Source organism: Xyrauchen texanus, chromosome 25, assembly GCF_025860055.1.
Source record: "Xyrauchen texanus isolate HMW12.3.18 chromosome 25, RBS_HiC_50CHRs, whole genome shotgun sequence".
NCBI classification, from domain to species: domain Eukaryota; kingdom Metazoa; phylum Chordata; class Actinopteri; order Cypriniformes; family Catostomidae; genus Xyrauchen; species Xyrauchen texanus.
Window position 1 is genome coordinate 17,349,812 of NC_068300.1, and position 23,268 is coordinate 17,373,079.

Here is a 23,268-nt window from a genome sequence, read left to right on the forward strand (position 1 = left end):
ATAAACAGCTTCATAAGATTCTAATCTGTAGGCCATTCACAGCACAATAGTTGACTTAGTATTTCAACAATCATGCTTACTATATGGCATACATTAGACAATATAGTAATTTTGCAGTATTCAGCATTAAAATGAAAAATATTTTTAAACATGACTAATACTGTATGACTGTAATAATGTTTTTGCAAATACAACATTGATCATTCTCAACCTTTATCTACCAATACATTCTGATAAAAGCAACCCAATCACTGGGATTGGCATCCAGATACTGGGAAAGATCAAAGGTCAGCACTTTACTAATGACACAATCTCCTTGCTGTGAATCAATGAAAAGAGTTTGATTTAGTGTTATTATTATTATTAGAGAATTAGCACAACTTCAAAATGTATCTGTTGCATATTAAAACAAATTGCTGCAGTTTCTACGACATGGTAAATACTGAAGATAAATAGAATAATAGGTTGGGATGGGTTTTATTTCAATGGATTAACTGCATGGGTTTACTAGTTTTTGTGTTTACATTTTCCGGCCCATTACTGAAATGCATACCTCAGGGTGAACTCCAAAGAGGGAGTCAGCTTTTGTGTTCAACTCTTCTTTGAGAGGGATGACAATAGCCTGGAAATTCTGAGCTGACTGGTCCTTTATGTAATTCACCACCTGCACAGTAAGTTAAATAAAAAATTTCCAATTTATGCCATTCAGTTCTTTGGGGTGACCCAAATACATGCATTTGCATTTGGAAGAGGCCTTATTTGTTGGAGTCAAACTAACAAACACTGACCTTGCCTATGTTGGGTGTTAACCAAAGCAGCATCAATCTCATCCAGGACAAAGAAAGGTGCAGGTTTGTAGCTATGAGGGAAAGGAATACTAGTTTACAATAACCCAAGAAATCCTACTTGTTTTATTGATGCAAAAATAATTGTTAATCTGTTGCGTGAGGGTGCTTTGTAGATCTCATCAATGCTGGTGGCTACAGACTCAAAAAAAGGCATTGAAATGGTCAAACCTCTCCTTAATCTGCTCAAAGGCCTGATTAGGTTTATTTGCTCTTTTCCAGGGAGCCTTAAGCACTGTATGGCATTGCAATATCATATATAATTATTAGTGGAAATATCTCAAAATCAATCCGTCGATCTGTAGCTATTGGTTACTATTTGGCCTCAATATATTCCCCTGCATAGGGCTGTATGGCACATTTAATCCAGACATCTAACAATGACCCAAACTCTTTATCCAGACACTATTGTGGAGCTCAAAAGGCAGACTAGTTAGCTCAAGATTAGCTACAGGTAGATGAGCCTGGACTCACCATCACTGTTCTCATGGATGTTGTCCCTAACACTCCTGAGTTTCACCATGGCCTTCATGTTAGGGGCGCTGATTCTCTGCTGCTCATTCAGTCTCTGTTGTAGTGTTCATCTATGCCTTGATCTCCTCTGAAAGAGAATCCTATAAACAGGTGGTTGTTTTTGTCATATATATATATATATATATATATATATATATATCACACACACACACACACACACACACACACACACACACACACCTAAAGGATTATTAGGAACACCTGTTCAATTTCTCATTAATGCAATTATCTAATCAACCAATCAAATGGCAGTTGCTTCAATGCATTTAGGGGTGTGGTCCTGGTCAAGACAATCTCCTGAACTCCAAACTGAATGTCAGAATTAAGTAATTAAGCAATTTTGAGCGTGGCATGGTTGTTGGTGCCGGATTTTCACGCACAAACATTTCTAGGGTTTACAAAGAATGGTGTGAAAAGGGAAAAACATCCAGTATGCGGCATTCCTGTGGGCGAAAATGCCTTGTTGATGCTAGAGGTCAGAGGAGAATGGGCCGACTGATTCAAGCTGATAGAAGAGCAACTTTGCCTGAAATAACCACTCGTTACAACCGAGGTATGCAGCAAAGCATTTGTGAAGCCACAACACGCACAACCTTGAGGCAGATGGGCTACAACAGCAGAAGACCCCACCGGGTACCACTCATCTCCACTACAAATAGGAAAAAGAGGCTACAATTTGCAAGAGCTCACCAAAATTGGACAGTTGAAAACTGGAAAAATTCAATTCAATTCAATTCAATTCAATTTTATTTGTATAGCGCCTTTCACAACACACATCGTTTCAAAGCAGCTTCACAGAACATCAGCATTAACAGACGACAAAAACTGCAACGTCCATAAAGTCGATTAATCATCATTGTGTAATTTAGACAAAATTTGATTTTAATGGTTTAAAAATAATTAAATGATAATTATATTAACTCTTTCCCTTCCAAACACGGAATTTTCCGGGTTTTATGAAAAAATGTTGCCTGGTCTGATGAGTCTCGATTTCTGTTGAGACATTCAGATGGTAGAGTCAGAATTTGGCGTAAACAGAATGAGAACATGGATCCATCATGCCTTGTTACCACTATGCAGGCTGGTGGTGGTGGTGTAATGGTGTGGGGGATGTTTTCTTGGCACACTTTAGGCCCCTTAGTGCCAATTGGGCATCGTTTAAATGCCACGGCCTACCTGAGCATTGTTTCTGACCATGTCCATCCCTTTATGGCCACCATGTACCCATCCTCTGATGGCTACTTCCAGCAGGATAATGCACCATGTCACAAAGCTCGAATCATTTCAAATTGGTTTCTTGAACATGACAATGAGTTCACTGTACTAAAACGGCCCCCACATTCACCAGATCTCAACCCAATAGAGCATCTTTGGGATGTGGTGGAACGGGAGCTTCTTGCCCTGGATGTGCATCCCACAAATCTCCATCAACTGCAAGATGCTATCCTATCAATATGGGCCAACATTTCTAAAGAATGCTTTCAGCACCTTGTTGAATCAATGCCATGTAGAATTAAGGCAGTTCTGAAGGTGAAAGGGGGTCAAACACAGTATTAGTTTGGTGTTCCTAATAATCCTTTAGGTGAGTATATATATATATATATATATATATATATATATATATATATATATATATATATATATATATATAATATTTAAATATATAAAGCAAATCATGAGAAGGGGACATCACATATCTATAGTATTCATATATATGAGATCACACAATATAGTATGTGGAATTATACATCTTATTTTATATTCCCCTTTTTATCATTTTAATTCACATTTTAGCTTTTAAAAAAAAAATTCCACATTGTATCAGATCATATGATGTCATGAAATTGAATTTTTTAATAATGATACAAGCTGTTGCCTTTATTTGAAAATTCATACACATTTAATATATTTGCAAGGTCGGAACCTAATAATGCACATAATTACACATACAATTATTTGATAATTATATATAAAAAAAACAATTTATGTGCAATTTTATCAAAACTACCATGCAAAAATAAAACAATTTTTACCAAACCTTTGCCTAGATGTGGCATGAGCCTATTTGTTAAATTCTTTAATATTTACAGAGTTTTCTGAAGTTGTACCATTAAAATGTATAGGTATTTACACATTTATTACACTTAGTACATTACTACATTTTGTTGAATATTTTTATATGCACTTGTGCGATTTACTTTGAATTTACAGTACAGTGATATGAATAACAAGCACTAAAATAATATGGTCACTTTTAGAAAACAGCTGCTCCACGAGAATATGTTAGCGTTAAATGAGCAAATCGTACATTAACGAGAGAGAAGTTGAAGTTGTTTTTGTACCTCCATACAAGGTGTTATTAAAATTAAAGTTTATTTTTACCATTCTGATCACCAAATGTCTGTAAATAACAAAGTATATTAAAAGAGACATGAACTGAAATTCAGTTGCATGGATCTCGTCTTCGGACACAAAATACACGGCACAATGCAAAAGCAAACTTATACATGCATAATAAGTATTAACTTGCTTGTACAAATATTTATTGTACAATTCAAATCTACAAGCTCTTGTGTTTTGCAACACTTTTACATTCCAACAGGCATTCATCAGGGCAGGCGCATTACTGGCATTGATATTTACTAGCCAATGGCTAATAACAAACATTTTAGTTGCATAGCTTAAAATTTAGAGTGATTCTCGCAATGTTGATGGCTGAATAAACATTTATTCCATTTCATCAATTTAAATCACCTTGAGGTCCTCATTTAAGTTGCTGTCGTCAATCTCTATGAGTGCCTCCTTGGCATGCAGAGAGCTCCATGCTTTCAGGCTGATGAGAGAATCCTTGACTAGTGAGCTTCCCTGCATGGACGGATCAAGTTACTAATGTGGACATAATCCATCAACGGCAACTGTAATTGCTTGCAAAAGAGGTGCATGTGTGTAGGCATATATGGTGCAGAAAAGTGTGAGTCTGTACCTCTTCCTGGCTGGTATCATCCATGTTCCCTAATTTGAGGGGCAGTTTAATGTCCTGCATTCTCCAGACTTGCAGCAAACAGTGTCTGTCACTCCGTTTGGTCAGTTCCAGTTTGGTCTCTATGGCTGTCACTTCCTTCTGAAGCTGTGCCAACGCTCTAACATTAAAACCAGCACACCTTGTTTCGATTTATAAATCAAACGTGCTTGGTACTTAAGGAATAGTTTTGTCATCATTTGCTCACCCTCATGTTTTTCCAAACCCTTGTGATTGTATGGAAACAATGATGCAAAAAAAGTGAATGGTGACTGACTAACATCTCCTTTTGTGTTCCACAAAAGAAAGGTCATTTGAGGTTGGAGCAACAGGAGGTGGTGTAAATTACAGAATTTTCATTTTGGGAGAACCTTTAAAACCACCACACACATAATATTAGATAGATAAAATTACAAGCATATTTCTAGATTTATTTGTCAAACAATGCATCTAACATCTATTTTATGCCTCTCTGGCTCTGTCTCTCACTTGTTGGTGGCCTTAGTTTCTTTTGGATCTACTCCATCTCTTGGTTCTTGTCATTGACCTCTCTCTCCTTAGTGAGGTGCTGGTTCTTCAGGTCCTGAAGCTGTGACATAGTCTCATCAATAATCTTTGTGCCTGCGTTCCTCCTGAGATGGTGGGGATTGACAGATATCCATCACAGGAAGTATTTTGCTATTCAGATTAAATTTATATATGCTTTGCTTGTCAACAGGCTGGACTGGTAACTGGCATACTGGGCATTTTCCAGGTGGACCGACGCACTTTGGGGCCGATCAGGTGTGGCTGGCCATCGGGAGAACAGAGCAGGCCGGTGGGTCTGCCATGAAATGGATCGAATGGGCCGCGATAAGTTAAAATGAGCCGCCGCGTTATGCAGAACGAACCACAAACCAGTGCAGCGATGTATGAGGTATGCAGAAAAGGAAAGTTTCTTGGTGTGGAGGCTTGTAGCAGATCACATCAATCACAAGATTGGCCCCCAGCAGCTCGCTCAGTTTCTCATCTGTGGGTTTCACCTGAGAGAGAGGAGACAAGCATATGTTCAGTGAAACCAATTCTACCACCCCCTCAATGCCACTCAGCCTCTCAAAGAGAAACTTCAGACCTCTTAAATCATAAAACACCACAGACCACTTCAGACTAATGAATGATTTATTAAAATCTGTCTGTACCTCCAAATAGGCTAGAGGCAGAAATGTCTCTGGTTCTCCTCTTTGCTCTTTGATGTACTGGATGCAATCTCTGCCTGTCTTCTGAGTCCACAATGATGGAATCCATGTTTTTTCCCTGGACTTTTGTCTCAGCAATTTGGTATTTGTTCTGGGTTGGCTGGCATAATTCGATCAGTCTGACATCCTTCAGACGAATGTTTGAATATATAAATTTAAAAGGGAAAAACTTTCAAAGCTTCTGCTCCGAGCTGAAAGGAATATTCTGGGTTAAAAACAAGTTAAGCTCAATCGATAGCATTTGTGGGATAATATTGATTAGCACAAAATAATTGTGCCCCTCCTTACTTTAAAAAACAAAACAAAAAAAAACTAAGACTTAGATTCCAGCGAGGCACTTAATGGAAGTGAATGGGGTCAATCTGTAAATGTTAAAAAATACTCACTGTTTCAAAAGTATTGCCACAAGACAAACACTATGCCTGTTAACATGATTTTAGTGTGATAAAATTACTTATTAACATTTTCGGAGTAAAGTGATATTTTTCCAATTTTACAACTTTGTTGCCATGATGATGTAATGTCAACAAACCCTAAAATGACTAAAAATTACGATATAAACAACGATACAGCTTAAATAATACATGCATTTATCAGAAGTATTAATGTAAGTGCTTATATAAAATTATAAGCTTCACATTTCTGCCTTCAAACCCTCATAAAATTGGCCCCATTCACTTCCATAGTAAGTACCTCACTGTAACTTCTATTTTTGCTTTTAGAGAAAAGGACAGACAGGTCGAAATACATTTTTGTGGTAATCAACACTGTCAAAAATGCTGTCGATTGAGCTTAACATCTATTTAATCCAGAGTATAGGGATAATTCACCTTCAAAATGAAAATTCTGTCATCACTCACCTTCATGTTGTTCCAAATCTGTATGACTTTTTTCACATGGAACACAAATGGAGATTTTAGTCACAGTCAACATTAACTTGAATTGCATATTTTTTCCATGCAAAAAAAGTGAATGGTGACTGAGACTCACATACTGCCATTCATCTCCTTTTGGGTTACACGGAAGACAGTCATACAGGTTTTAAACAACATTAGGATTAGTAAATGATGACTGATTGTAAAGTTTTAGTGAACTATCGCCTTAAAACGTAACTCTATACACCGCAGCATGTAATTCAACACTGAGCCAGTATAGAGACGTTTAATGCTCTCCACCATTTCAGCTTTTTGCGGCTGACGGCTGTTTTCCTGCCAGTCAAAGCGAGCATCTCCAAGTTGACCCATCACCAATGGCCAGTATCATCAAAGCAACAATCTTGGTGAAATGTTTTAATGAAGAAAGTATGTGTGAATGTGTCTATGTGTCTGTGTCTTCTTTTTGCTCAGTCAGTTCTTCTTCCATGTGCTTCTGTTCATCCAGAGACTGCCTAATGAGAGAAATACAGAGGTTGATAAAAATCAAAGCAGTTCTTGGCATGATATTTAAAAGGATGAAGCAAAAGTAGCATGTACAAAGTAGGGATGTTTACAGGCATGAAACAAAGCAGCAACAATATGATAGTATTGTAGGCGGTTTTCAGTTGACAACACACAATATCAACTTTAATTCATTTATAAAGAAATGGATATTATTAATCTATGATGTAATATAATATTGGAGAATTCACAATAGATAAGTCCTGTGCGGTCACAGGGTTATGTATATAAACTTTTTACATCAGGGAACGTTGCTCATCCATATATGATCTCTCTTTATAATTAATCTAATCCTTTAGGATCTATAATGATCTCTAAAGTACTTGCTGGTTGCAATATAGTCCTCCAGCTTTTCAATCACTTCTGATTCTATCGAATATTTTGCCTGATTTTGGCATGGAATGCAAAAAGGGATATAAAACATTGACATACTGGTTGACATGATTTCTAACAGCTGTTTCTTTTTACAGTGACATCAGGGAGAGACCTTAAAAACCAAGCCAAAACTTGCCAGAGAGGAAGAGAGAACGACACCAGTAAGTGTCCAGAGTACACTGCCTTATTGTTTTTTTTTAATTTATTATTAGTATTATTATTATTGTGAAGCTGAGGTTTATTAGGAGTTTTGTTGCATTGAACTGACAAATAACAAAGCCCTGAGAAGGTTGCACTCTAATGAACTTAAGGCAGAGAATACAAGCCTACCTGAAGCATGTCACTGCTACACCATCTCCTCCTTCCATACCCATGGGACTGGGCTCGCCAACCTGGGAATGATAGAGGAGAGAGGGTTAGTAGGGGGAAGAGATTTGGGCATGGTACTGCCCCATCTCCTGGGTGAAGGGATGGGACAGAAATTGGACAGGCGGGGTAGGGGTTTGGGGCAAAGAGAGAGAGACTACTCTTTGGTGGTTCCCGAAATGGAATCATTTAGCCAACTGGATCCTCCAGCGATGCCGGACGGGGACAATGGACCCACTCGGACATGCCACGAGGAAGCTTGGAGATGAACTGCTCATGTGCCACCAGATCTACGATGTCCTGGGCGCCACGGGGCCCCTCAGCCAGCAACTATTTCCGGCAAGCGTCTCAGAAATTCTGCATGAAGGCAAACGGGCAGCCGTGCCTTTCCAGCCTCAGAGAACGGAAGTGTTGGCGAATCTGTTCTGGATTACGACTGACCCACTGCATAATAGCTCTCTTTAAATCAGTGTACACAAAGAGGTTAGCGGCTGGGAGTTGTTGAGCCGCTAGCTGTGCTTCCCCAGAGAGCAAAGGCAGTAAGCGGGCAGCCCACTGGTCCGGAGGCAATCTCCACACCTCGGCCATTTTCTTGAACCTATAGGCCTCTGGATCGTCAGCAGGGCTCATTTAATTAGAGTGACCGGTGAGATGTTAGGTGTGGGCTCCAGGGTCGCAGCCGCAGCCCCCTCGTGTGTAATAAGGTCCCGAAACGCCTGCCGTTCTTCCGCTTGGGCCTGGAGCAGGAGTTGAAAAGCTACTGCTGTTCCAGCTTGACAAGGGCCTGGTGTTGGCCTGGGTCACTTTGGCTAGTGGTGAAGACTCCATGATGACGTATCTCCTTCCAGAAGTACCTGGGTTTCAACACCAGCGTAACACTCTTTAAAGGTTTGGTTATGGAAGGAGTAGACGGGGAGCAGAGACACGAATCAGGTCGGCTTTTATTCTCTGCCTTCAGTTCATTAGAGTGCAACCTTCTCAGGGCTTTCTTATTTGTCTGTTCAATGCAACAAAACTCTTAATAAACTTCTCGTACTTCTCTTACATTAAACTTCTAAACACTTCAGCTTCACAATAATAATAAGGCACGCCAGTCACTGCACTCTGGTGTCATCCTCTCTGCTGCATTTAAGGTCTCTCCCCGCCATCACTGTAACAAGAAATAGCTGTTAGAAATCATGTCAACTGGCTTTAAGAGCTACACCACTCCCTCTATCCCTCAAACAGACAAACGGCCATGCCCCCTTCACCACAAACAGTTATAAGTTTTCTATCAACAATGTTACCTGTGTCTGAAGCACAATTCATTCCTTATTGTACCTCTGTCTCAATCTTCTTCCTCGCCTCCAGATCCAGTCAGTCCTGGTCAGCCTTTTGATCCCTGTTGAACTTTTCTAGCTCTTAATCCAAGGTTGCTGCCTGCTTACTGGTCTCCCCTATCAGCCTGTGACACTGCTTCAACTGACAGAACAGTATGAGTGTAAAATGATACACTGAAATATGAAAACAGGCATATGTTATGGGGATTATGGGGCTCTGACTTGGTTTTCTCAAAGTATCAGATCCTGGCCTTGACTTTGGGCTTCTTCTTCCATTCATTCCTCAAACTCATGCCTTGCCATTTCCACAGCACCCTGTTCCCTGTCAAGTTTCTCCAATGTCTTCTTTACACTTCTTGTACATCTTTTGGGCATTCTGCAAAGAAGCCACACCTCTGGCTTCTTGGTCTTATGGGCTGTATTCCCCTTGGCTTTGGTGTACTGTGGCCATTTCTGGTTGAGCTCAGCATCTTTCTCTCTAAGGTGGTAAACCAAGTATCAGACTATCAAACTGTGCTTAAGTGATCATGGGTATAAGTTACCTTGTCATGACTATGCTGTAAAATGTTTGATGTAAAAGTCTAAGAATACGTTAAATTTAAAATGACACCAATAAAGAGAAACATTTGGAAAACAAAAAGGTACATTTTGATGCAAAAAAGTAGGAAGACTGCATTATTTTTAGTTGACTAAGCAAATGTAAGCAAAGTTGTGACTGTGCATGTGTCAGGGTTTTGTGAAGGGACTTTGTGAAGTGAGAGAGTGAGAATCCAAATGCATAGCTTTGTCAACAAAAGAATATAGAACGATTAAGGAAATTGACCAAAACTCTACAGCAGTATGCTGGCTAATCACGCACTTCATAAAAACAATAACCGACATAGGAAAAAAGAACAAGAGGGTATATACACATGGGCAAACAAGAAGACAAGGAACACCTGGGACACAATCAGCAGGGAAAACAGACATGGCAATGATTACAAAACACTTTCAAATATTTTCAAGCCTGTTCTCGCCTCCTCCTTTACACTGGTGCCGAAATCCCGGGGTCATGCCGGGGGCTCGCTGGCCTGCAAGAACTGGGGAGGAATGTGGTGTGGCAGGGCAGGGCAGGGCAGGGCAGGGCAGGGCAGGGCAGGGCAGGGCAGGGCAGGGCAGGTCGTGATTCCACACACCTGGACCCTAATTGGGCTGATTAACCCAAATAGCACTTTAAACACTGTCGCTCGTCAAAATTTATATTTACCAGTATGAGTTTCTTTTATACTCTCTCTCTCTGTTTAAACGATATTCCTATTCATAATTTTTACAAAATTATTTTAATGCCTCCAGGGACAAAACATTCAGCATTGTAAAGAAAGTGGTATTTGTCTCTATGTCCTGCAGAAATGATCTATCCTATGTTATTCAGATCTTTTTGCGCTTGCCCATTGACGAAATTACAATGCAACAACAAAAAAGAGGAGGAAGAATTTCGAGGAGAAATGTCTCGGGTATTGATCCAGTTCAGAGGGATTCATCAACGTGCAGAGGACAGTCGTGATGCAGACATCAATCATGGCCAACAGGTGGAGCCAGATATCAATATTTCTTTCGCAGATTCAACACCTAGGACCGGCCAGTACGCAAGTGTTTCAGGTAGTCTAAACTGTGGATATAATTCAGGGCTACAGATAACGAATGCATGATAAGGCTGCACAACATCTGTCTATATCCCATTGTTTCAATAGTTTTAAAATCGATTTAGTTATTTATTTGATTACTTTTTACTCTTATTTCTTGTTCTAAATTGATTTGTATATATCTCATATTTTCTTAATCATTTATATGTAAATCACATTGAATTACCATTGTGTGTGAAATGTATAAATAAAATTGCCCCACCTAGATAAGCAACTGGCAAATAACAAGGCCAATATTATTATTATTTTCAAAATGAATCAATATTTAATGTTACTATTCTGAAAGGGAAAACATTTTATTTTTATTTTTGAATAAACCTTTTAGCTTATAAATAGTCTTGCAGTTTAACAAACAAAAATGTAAATGTTCACATATTCCATGTAGTCTTTCAATTAATATCAAGTAAAAAAAACTACATATATGATGCTACGCCTATAAAATCATTTAAAATATTATATTTCAGAAAGGTTTAGATTAAGCATGTCAAACTGCAGAACACTGATGTCACTGCTTGTCATTTCATGTCAGTTACCCAGATACAGATATATGTTCTATGCATATATGTATGCAGAATTAGGGCAAAGGAATTAATGAGAATGAAAGAACGAGAGCTCAGATGGAGATGAATGAGAGAAACCTGAGAACTCAAAAGGAGGCGAGAGAAACAAGAGAGGGAACACAAAAATGGAGCTAAACACACAAAATATTCTCACATTCCATGTTACTTTTCCCAAGGCTGTGCTTTGTTACAGTATCCACCCTTCAGTTTTGGTTGTATTTTCACTGTTATATCTAGCACAGAGTTGCAGAAAGGTAGTAGAGTTTCTGAGCATGTGTATCTTCTGATAATGTGTGTACTTGCAGAACTGTTAACCGACAGAGAACTGGTGGAAAATTACCTAAGGGCAGTACAGCTGGATGCCCTGGAGGAAGAGTGCAAACGATCTGCGATCCGCACTGCACTCACTCGCTTTCAGAAAGAATGTGTAATCTTGCCATTAAGGCACCTTAATCTTGCTTCTTGAGATTAAAGGTCAAGGTAACCTCTGTCCTCCACTTGCAGGCAGAGGAGAGGATGGAACAGGAGAGACAAGAGAAGCTGAGGAGGGAGGAAGAAAGCTAGCAGAGGTAAACTAAATGGTGACCTCTGACCTTCTGACAGAGCGACCCGAAGCTGTAAAGAGAATGTCAGAATCTTCAGCAGGGGGTCCTGACCGACCATTGGAAGGGTATGACCCCACAGCAGCTCAATGATATCCACACACATGGAGAGAGAGAGACCGACAGTGCTTTGAAAAAGAGGTTCAGATCATACACTGACATCTACTCCACATTTGCTCTCTGAGCATACAAGTATAATGAACTCTTTGTCACTCTAACCAGAGATGGAGAGGCAGCGAAAGCTGGCATGTGATTGCCATCTGATGGATCAGGAGAAAGATGAGAAAAGAGAGAGGGAGCTGGAAAGAGAAAGGAGAGTTCAGCTCAACAAATACAATCAACAATTGTCTAGAGAGCAGCAAGCAAAGTAAGTGGCAGGTTGAAATTTTATTGTCATTAAAAATACATGGTAGTACTCAGTAGAATTCAGACTGCTGACAAAATACTTCTCGTTATTAAAGGTAACTTGTACAGTGCAATGTGTATAAGATTACAACACTAAATCTGAGTTATTTTAAATATAGTAATAATAGAGATATTCTATTAGCATTTCTGTAAAAAATAATGTTGTCAGGCCCTGATGGAATCTGCCACATTATCTCCCCACATTTTCAGTGCTTCTTTTGAATCAAAATATGTGGAATATGTGGAATGGATTTAAACTCTGAGCAATGCTGCCACATTTGTTTTTTAATTATTATTAATTGTCATAAAAACAACTTCTATTCTCTTAATAGCGAGTTATTATGTCATAAAAATGACATTTTCTCTTAATAACAAGATATTTTATCATTAAAAAACAAAATCCCATTACTTTTTTTTTAGACATTTCAATTTAATAATAAAATTAAATCAAATTAAACTGAGTAATCTTTAAAAATATATATATTTTCATTGCAATGCCTCTGTAGTTTTATTAGTTTAAATGCCAGACAATCATTGGATTGTATATATATTTATAATTCATTGTCTAAAGAATAACTAATGTTAGCCAAGTGCATGAGCGATGAACTATCTCTCGTGAACACATTAAATATACTGTATATTTACCATTGGTTTGATAAGTGGCAGATGAAACTCCTGTATTATTTTCTAATTGTCAATAAATTAGCTACATTTATGATTTTACACTATATAAGTATAAAATCTTATAAAAAATGTAGCATAAAAGAGCTTTTATAATATTGTTGAAATTACTGGAGTCTTCATTTTAATGTGAGTGATCATGATTTCCTACATATATTGCAAAATTACAATTCCTGTCTTAAGGAGTTAAACTTTTTTTAATGAGGAACATATCTGTTTGTGAACAGACAAAGACTCATAACATCTGTGTGTGTGAACAGATGAAGATAATTAAAAGTATTAGGACTCTCACTATCTTCTCTTTTTCCTAAACCTTGATCACCAGAAATCTTACAGAAATAATGTTGGTCTACATTTCCAAGCACTTTTTATGTTTTTCATTCATAAATTTGACTTTTATAAACATAAAGAAAACATAGTTCTGCTTCTTCTGGCACACAGTACATTTCTGAAAAAAAGTTTATTTCTCGCAGCAAATACTTTTATGAAATGCCATATTATGATGAATATTCACACAAACTGACAACTGTTGCAGATGTAAATTATTCAGCATATTTTATTCAAGATGTATGTAGTTAATATAGCCCACCCTCACTGACCACTTCAGTCCATTCACTGCTGTAGTATAGACAAACACCACAAGGGGATGTGGCCAGCCAATGACAGACCCACAGCCTTACGCCGTGTTAATTATCTGGTCCACTGCCTGAACCTTGGACTTAGGATAGACCCCATTGAAATGACCTGCCGGTTGAACTACTATGCACATTTCTCTATTGATGGACTACATTCTTGAAATTTATATATAATTTTTCTTATTTATTTTAAACAAGGAACCTTAATGCTTACTTAATTCACAAATTTAAAACCATGACTTGCACTGCACACAAATAACTAATATTGGCATTATATTCATGCGGTTTGCCAGAGGGGAACTGGCCCCCCACAGTAAGTCTGGTTTCTCCCAAGGTTATTGTGGCAGGGCGGAGGGCGGGGCCGGGTCGTGATTACACACACCCTGTCCCTTATCAGGCTAATCAAGCCTCCGAGAGGGATAAAGGCCGACTGCGGAGGATTGTGCGGGAGAGAGAGATCGTTTATGGACATGTCCATCATGTGTGTTTGTCTTCTGTTTAAGTTTTATATTAAACCATTATTTATATTGAAAAGCCGGTTCTTGCCGCCTCCTTTCCATTAACCCCCGTTACAGTTATTTTTCTCCATTTAACCAACATCTTATGGAGTTTTGTGTTTCTTGCCACATCACCTTCAGCTTGCTCACTGGGGTTATAAATACAATTATTATGTAATTTCTATAAACAATTTACAATCATATTTAATCAATCTACACAATGATCAAAGACTTTTTAGATATTGCAGTTTCATTTTTTTTGTCAATGCATGTTTTCCTGTAAATCTGCTTTGAAACAATGTGTTGTGAAAAGTGCTATAATAACAATGACTTGACTTGGTCCTTCATTTATTGTCACATCATATGCAGTATAACTAACAGAACATACAGGAAGAGTAAAAGACTGTTCGGTAAAGCTATGAATTTATGCTTTAAGCCTACAGTAGAATAAGCCAGTTTAAGATGCATTTTAATGGATTATGAGCTTGAATGCATACATTTGACAAATAACAACAGAAATCGCAATTTTTGTTCATAATCCAGATTTAAAGTCAACATGGAATGCCATTTGCAACCTATTTTTCTTCCATAATGTTACATTTTCAAGTGAAATGGGACATTCAATGGGGGATAAAAATGTACGGCAGAACTTTTTATTCATCAGATTTGACTGGATCATGAAAAGGTGGCTGGAGGGGAGGGGTTAAAAAAATAAGAGGCCTTGGTGATATCAGCCAAAAAGGAAAGTTGCTTCAGAGACCAAGCAAATTATTAAATTTTGATGAAAGATCTGTTTTTTCTAACAGTTTTTTTCTTTAAAACAACATGCACCAATGAATCCTTCACAATAAGTTGAAGCACGTGTATTTGTTTTATTATTTCATGTTGACTTTAAGTGGTGGCCCAATTTCTCTTGCACAAGTTGAGGGCAGTAAAGTGGACATCTGAGAGTCAATTCATCTTCAAGCTCAATACACAGTCAAGACTCTGACAAAATACACAAGTCTAGCAGCAGTTCAATTGAATATTCAGTTGAACATTATTTGCATCACTACTGCCTCCTGTAAGAAAATAGATCCCTATGGGTCTTTTGCCTGAGTTTGTCTGTACAGCTTTTGTGAAGGAAGCTAACACAGATTAGAATAAAATCAGAGCAGTCTTGCCCCCACAGCTGTCCCAAAGGACTGGGAATAACTGCAAAGACAGTGGTCTCAAAGATCTGAGTCAGCACATATTGCTCCCTGGGAGTGCATCCTTTCTTTTGCCCTGCCACTGCCATGATAGATTTGAATCAGATGCACACAATACTGCCATTATTCAGCACTTGGGAAACTATCAGCAAAATCTTTTGTCAGTAACTTCAATTAGATGAAAGCAGTTATGGTGCTTTTTTATTTTTTTTAAATCCAATCTGTTTTTACAATTGTATTTTTTAATCAGAACTTGCAACATTTAGATATCAAAGGACTTTTTTTTCTTTGTTTTTGGAAACTATGCACTACTTATCTACCACGCTCCTATCACAACTAACAAGTTACTCTAAAGTTTAAAAAATGTACAAAACTGAAACAAGTAAACGGTTACAAAACATAACAATACAGTTTCAAAGGTCAAAACAAACAATCTTTTGGGTTATATTTACATTCATATGGGAATAAAAGGGTTAGTTTACCCACAAAATATACATTCTGTTATCATTTACTCACCCTCATACCATCCCAGATGTATACGACTTTCATGTGCAGAACACAAATGAAGATTTTTTTTTAGAAGAATATCTCAGCTCTGTAGGTCCATACAATGAAAGTGAATGGTCACCAGACCTTTCAAGCTCCAAAAATCACACAAAGACAGCATAAAAGTAATCCATAAGACTTCAGTTGTTAAATCTATATATTCAGAAGTGATATATGTGTGGGTGAGAAACAGGTCAATATTTAAGTCTTTTTTTTACTATAAATCTCCACTTTCACATTTATAGATATATATAGATAGAGATTTATAATACAAAAGGATTAAAATGATCTGTTTCTCACCTAAAGTGATTGCATCACTTCAGAAGACATATTAAACAACTGGGAGTGGTATGGATTGCTTTTATGTGATTTTTGGAGCTTTAATGGTCTGGCCACCATTTAATTGCATTGAAAAGACCTCCAGAGCTGAAATATTCAGATCTTAATTTGTGTTCAAATCTTCATTTGTGATCAGCAGAAGAAATCCCACATCTGGGATGGCATGAGGTTGAACTGAGTTTTGGGTGAATTAATCCCTTTAAGAGATTTTACACCCTGTGCCTCTTGAGAAATACCAGATGTGCCATAGCTTATTTCAGTGCTAATTTCTGCTATGGTTGTTTATCAAACTAGTAATCAAAGACACCAAAAAAAAAAATATATATATAAAACAAAATGCTATTTGGTATACTGGTATGGAATCATATTTCCTATCCAAACAAAGCACACATTCTCTGTGTAACAAGACACGAGCTAGAACATTAATTAAACTGTATATATCTCTGAGTGTGAGATGTACTCTTTTACAACCCTATCTAACTCAAGACTACCTCACAAATTAATACACACCTTACATGTGTATTCTTATGGCTTTACACCAACAGGACTGCAAGTGAGCATCTGTCAGTACAGATGAATACACTGAAAAAATTGAAATAAATAAACACAGACAAAAATGTCACGATGGAAAATGCTTAAAAAGGCATAGTTCACCCAAAAATGAATATTCTGTCATCTTTTACTCACCCTTATAATGTTCCAAACCCGTATGTTTTTCTGTCTGGAACACACAAGACAGAATGCTAGCCTAAGTCATCATTCACTTTCATTGCATTGTTTATCAATACAAAAAAAGTAAATAGTGACTGAGGCTGTCAGTCCCTAACATTCTGCCTAACATCGCCTTGTATGGAAGAAAGACTAATCTAACAGGTTTGGAAAAACATTAGGGTGAGTAAATTATGAAAGAATGTTTTTATTTTCATGTTAATTATCCCTTCAAGATGGTGGTAACATTTCTGATGGAGTATGTTTTTGTAGGCAGGCACAGGAACCAATGGAGATGAGAGAAGAGAGATTATAATACTGTATTTGGCTAAATTGATAGAAGTTATATATGTACAGCTTGCTATAAACGATCTTATGTCGTAGAATCATTGCATCTCATATATTTACAGTATGGAAGTCTGTAATTTTAGGTCATGGGCATCTGGATAAGTATCTTAAACTGAATCATAAAAATATTACAATAAATTGTGCAAAGATGACATAAAACACAACACGAAACATATGCTTCAGTAAAAAAATAAATGAAAAGTGAATAAAACATGGCACAGACAAGTCTTTAAACAATAATGATACTTTCTTTAAACAAAAAAGGTAGAAAAGCACAAAACCCAATTACTTGATTAATATTTGCAATCAATATACAGCTTGGGTTGTTGATATGCTTGCACAATGCATTTTGTCATGATTTTAAGGCCCTCAGTCTCTCGCTCTACCAGTTCTCCTTCCATAACACTTGTTATTGTCATACAGGTGAATCTAACTCCATATTTGATTCGGCATCTGCCATAAGAGCTCGGTATCTTCTTTAATTAGCAATGGATTATCGAAGAAGACTTTTCTGAAAGTTACATGGGATTTTCTTGTCTTGTCATGTGTGTATAACTGTAAACGACTATACTTTATATAGTAAAATGAGAGATTATATCTGTAAACAACAAGCATGGCAGTCCAAATATGTTTATGAGTAAAAAGTATTGGGGTCCAATTATGTCTGAAGTAAGCCCCAGCAGTGCTTCTGCTATGTTTTCTTGGCATCTGTTTGGTTTGTAGGTCTCAATATTATGGCCTGTAGATTGTTTGGTCAGTTATGAACAGGATTGGGGAGTAACGAAATACATGTAACAAGATTACGTATTTAAAATACAAAATATTAGTAACTGTATTCCACTACAGTTATAATTTAAATCACTGGTATTTAGAGTACAGTTACATTCAAAAAGTATTTTGATTACTGAAGAGATTACTTTGCATTTTATTGTCATTTGTTTCAATTAATATTTAGTCCTTTCAGATGGAAAACATACATATAAATGATGTGATCCAAAGTGCATTTGAACAGTGGTGAAACACTTTCTTATGATGTTTTACATTCATACGAGCAGACAGAGAAGTACGTTTGAAGTTTGTTTGGAGCAGAAGAAATAGAAATAAACTTGTGTAAATTGTCAGTTTATGCTAAGCTAAAATGCTATTTCTAGCAATTTTACATGCACATGTTACCAGACACGATTATATTTTTTTATCAAGAAAATTCACATTGGATCATAATTTCTTTTTTCTAGCAAGACCTTTGATATTAGGGATATTATTGATAATAATTTTTGTATTGTTTTCCTGTAAAAATATCTTAAAAAAAAGATTGATTAGATTTATCTTGTTTTAGAAACAACACTGCATAAGATATTTAGGTTTTTCAGAGAATGTATTTTTAACATGTGTATTTTGTCTTACTGTTCTGGCAGAGTTATTTAGTTTTTATAGTCAAAACAAGTGAAAAAATCTACCAGTGCTGAAGAAGTAATCCAAAGTATTTGAATATGCTACTGTCCTTGAGTAATCTAACGAAATACATTACAAATTACATTTTACAGCATGTATTCTGTAATCTGTAGTGGAATACATTTCAAAAGTAACCCTCCCAACCCTGCTCATGAAGGGTTGCAACAAGTGGGCACATGTGTGAATCCACGTTTGGTCTCAGGTGTGCCCGGCTCTAATCAAGGAGGGCAGCAGAGTTGGGCAGGCCATGGTGGGAGATGGTTGTGGCAGGATTTAATGGGGAGCTTTCTTCAGTCTCAGGGTCAGGAGCATCACGGACTCCACTGCTCTGACTGGCCAGTGACTCGTTCATGATCACCTCTGTCTGCACGCTGTTGCTGTTGGGGTAGTCGTCCAGTGCATCGTAGGTACACAGCTTATTGTCTTCACACAGAGACGGCTGACTTGCCATCTGTTTTTCCTCATTGTCACTTCTCATCAACATCAAGCGAGAAAGGAAGAGAAATACGGATACATTTACAAACAAACACTGAGTGCTGGGGCAAAGTAGGGGAGACCAGAATCAATTGAAATGGGGCAATTGTAGTGAATACAATTTTCAATATAAAACAAGTGACTTACTCAGTAGAATCTTTTAAAAGATACTTTTCTTCTGCTGACGAACATTTTGATGACTTTGAATTTTAACTTACAGTATGTCCATTGTATTGGAAGTTAAGTATCTAGTTGAAGACTCTTCTTGAATTATCAGCTGATAAATAAATAATTTTAAAGTAGGTCCCACATCAATTTTAGCTTTAAATACATATTGTTCCTGACGATTAAAGGAATTAGTCCCAATTAAATATGTCAAGTAGAAAACAGAAATATTGCTAAATAACACAGATGCTATTACTTAGCTTCTCTTAAAATGTAATATAAAGACAATAAATTACTGCCAACTAAAGCCTTTAACAGTCAAACAGCAAAGGACACTGCATCTCGTAGCACCACAGGTTTCAATTTGGAATGGTCTTCAAGACACATCATAATCTTACAGTTCAATCATATCCTTAAGTTTTAAACGTTGCTTACCAAACATCTACTCAGTTTATTCCAAAAATTACATTACTTTTATTAAACACAGCTAACTAATATTGGCATTATGTTCATGCTGTATAGCCAGAGTCGAATTGGCTCCCCCAGCTGAGCCTGGTTTCTCACAAGTTTTTCTTTTTTTTTTTTTGAGCTAGCTAATAACTTATGGAGTTTTTGTTCCTTGCTACAGTCACCTTTGGAGACTGATGACTAGGGGCCTAAAGACAAAAACATTAAGGCATGACTGTACATACATTTTTTTCAATCTAAATGTCCAATGGGGACATTTAAGACGTTAGAGACACTACAGTATGAATTTTGGTAAAGCTGCTTTGAAACCATGTGTATTGTGAAAAACGCTATATACTGTATATGCTCCTAATTGAGGTGTTAGGGGCGGTTCATACAGCCTGTGTTCTTACTTTAAATAAATCTATTTACAGCGCAAAGAATGGAACAGAATGCAGTGTCTCAAGGTGCATTTTTTAAAGTTTAAGTTCTTTTATATTGAAGTGGCATCTTAAGAACACAGCTTCTGCACAAGATCCTGAAAAAACAGTGAGATTCTGCGCAACGGTTAAAGACGTCTGTTTAGTGCAAAACTGCATTTGATTTGAATGGACCCTTACAACATAACCAAAAAGAAGCAAGAAGTGCAAAATGCCAAATGTATAACTGACCCCATAGCAAGGGTAATTGAACAAAGGATTTTTGGAGGTTTTGCAGTTTACTTAATTAAAATTAACTAAAGCAACATAAATTTGTCACAACTTGATTACATTGCATTCTAACCAATAATTATTTAAAAAAATGAAAGTTTACTTAATCTATTTGAGTTTAGACTACACGAATACTTTTTGTAACATTTTGTACTTTTACTTTTTGTAACTGGGCAGGGGATTTCCATTTTCAAAAGTTGGAACAACATAAAATTACTTAGTTTGACAAACCTTAGAAAGTTTAGTTAAAACTACTATCATTGATTTGACCTAATCCAACTAAATTATGATGGTTGAACGAAACTGGATTAGTTTGAATAAAATATATTAAATTCAGTTAAGTAGGGTAATGACTTAATTTCCAAAATCTTGCATTAAATGTGTTATTATAATCAAGTCTTTGTAATTCAAAATCTTTTAAATGTTTCTTATATCAAACAATGGCTGGCAGATGTGTAGTAGTAAGTGAGTTATGAAAGCATAAAAACATTGGCCCTGGTTTCCCCTTCTGAATAATGCCAGGGCCATAGCAATGATTATCACTCCTATTACCATATTTAGGCATTTCTATTCCCAACACCCCACTCCCTACTTTTTGTGACATACTGCTAGGAAAGTACTAAGAAAGACATGCATGCAAAAGAACACAAAGCCACTTCAAAGCATACCTTTCCAGCGATCTGCAAATCAATTGGAATAGCATTTAGGAAAGAAAGGAAGAACATAAGAAACAAGTAAAGAAAACAGAGTAGGAATTAGTGCATTAGATGCATAACCCTCTTTAAAAACGCACCTGTACTCTCCAAAAGCTTCGTTATTCATTGGTCGTGCTTCAGAATCTATCTGGCCTTCTTCTTTGTCTTTAACTGCAACAGAGGAATGAAATAGAGGGATATTCTGTGGTACTAAAAACATCAATACCTTCCATTTTTATGCATTTGATGAAGTTTCTCACTGTGAGTTTACTAATTGCTGAGTAAATGCACCATGGGAGGTAAAGTACATTGAAAGATAAAACTACTTTACACTATGTGGGCAAAAGTTTGTGGACACCGAAACACCACACTCATATGCACTTGCTGAGAATTTAACTTATAAACTATTGACAATAATAGGGAGTTGGTCCTATCCTAATGGTTTCTACTCCTCTGGGAATTAGAAGGGGGTGTTCACATGTTTTTGGCCATGTAATGTATGTGTATATTCTGCTGCAAGTTTATTTTACCTGAGTATTTTCCTCCTTTGTTCCGTTTTACAAAACAGAGAATGAGCAGTAACAGCAGCAACAGCACAAGGGCGCTGATGAGTCCAATGAACCAGCCCTCTGTGACAAAAGTAGCCTGTGCCTCCATGACTCCTTATAAAACGAGGGAAAATAGTTGCAGTATGAATTATCTGATAATAAAATACCCAATATTACAAGAAAACATCATCTACTGTCCATTTTATGGTCCCTCCTAATATACAAGCTTAAGATGAAATCAATTGATAAGCACAGTTTTCTTTCCAGTGTTGATCTATTTCCATTTGAAACAGGAAGGAAAGGATATATAAGTCTTTTTTTAATTTATTTTTTTATAAAAAAAGCCAATAGGCTTAAGTAACATGAGCCATGCATCTTGATTCGCCACTTGCTTGTCGTTTGCATGAGGAGGGACATCTTCATTCTAGAGTGCATTTGATTGGACAGAATCAGTGCAGTGCAAGAAGTTATCAATACTTTTGGTCCGTTTTCCCGGAACAGAAATACTTTAGCATTTTACATGTATACAGTATATAAGTAAAATAAAAATGAGTACACTAACATATACAGTAGATGACATCAGTGCAAAACTCAAATGGGCTAAAAACCACAAAATGTTGATTTCATGGGGCCTTTACAATGAATTTTCAAGTTGTCTTACTAAAAGGTCTTCTGTGGTCTGCAAGGAACTAGGACATCAGTAAAAAAAATTTACAAAGAGATTTTAGAGAGGCTGGTTTGTGATTACTTGCTCCTGCTGTCTGGATCTTAGTTTCCCAGAAAGTTTTGTTGCAGAAGTCAAAGAGCAGCTGATAATATGATCCTGGCTGGAGCCCCTGTAGTATATAGAATGACTGAGACGTGTTCACACTTTCAGAACGCTTCCATTTGCCCCTTCCTGGAAACAACAGAAATATGGCAGTTGAATCAAAACTTAAAAAAAAAACTCCATCAGGCCCAGAAAAAGGCCCTTAATAAAAAATGTATAGACATTGTCATGTTAATCAAGCAGGAATAAGAGGGCATATTTCAGCTACTATACCTAATGTGAATAATTAAACTATGACTAATTTAAAAATGTGCATATAAATTGTGATTCAGATAAATATTAAAAGTAGTGCATAATTTCTTTGTCACTTAAGGCACCAAATGGAATTGCAAAAATAATTATTATTTCCATAAAGGGTGTCCCAGACACTGCCCCCATCTTCCATTATTCAGTCAAACAGGTGTCCCGCCCCCAACTCATGACATTGGTTGATCTAAAAGTTGATATTTTAGACTACTCGTTGCTCACACAAACAGAGCATTGTTTTGAAAGCACACAGTGTTTCCACTCTATGGGAAGCCAATCTACAAATGGCTTAATTACTGTTGTCTCTGCATAATGAAATGGGATAGGAGAAAGCATTTTATCATAGATAAAAATGTACATACTTCGCTTTATCATAAAAT

General features: G+C 36.9%; 1 protein-coding gene and 2 pseudogenes across 1 annotated transcript in view; 1 reads left to right on the forward strand and 2 right to left on the reverse strand.

Annotated features, from left to right (window-relative positions):
- Positions 1-217: 217 nt before the first annotated feature.
- LOC127619035 (structural maintenance of chromosomes protein 1A-like) lies at positions 218-7,819 on the reverse strand (annotated as a pseudogene).
- Positions 7,820-10,504: 2,685 nt separating this feature from the next.
- On the forward strand, positions 10,505-12,344 carry LOC127619037 (RIB43A-like with coiled-coils protein 1; annotated as a pseudogene).
- Positions 12,345-14,174: 1,830 nt separating this feature from the next.
- Positions 14,175-23,268, reverse strand: part of LOC127618512 (neural cell adhesion molecule L1-like) — a 79,854-nt gene continuing 70,760 nt past the window's right edge. Inside the window, exons 24-28 of the mRNA XM_052091000.1 lie at positions 22,562-22,711; positions 21,796-21,927; positions 21,364-21,436; positions 21,239-21,250; positions 14,175-19,244 (exon numbers count right to left, since the gene is read on the reverse strand). Of these exons, the coding sequence (XP_051946960.1) occupies positions 18,989-19,244; positions 21,239-21,250; positions 21,364-21,436; positions 21,796-21,927; positions 22,562-22,711 (623 nt within the window). The 3' untranslated portion in view covers positions 14,175-18,988. The remainder of the gene's footprint in view (positions 19,245-21,238; positions 21,251-21,363; positions 21,437-21,795; positions 21,928-22,561; positions 22,712-23,268) is intronic.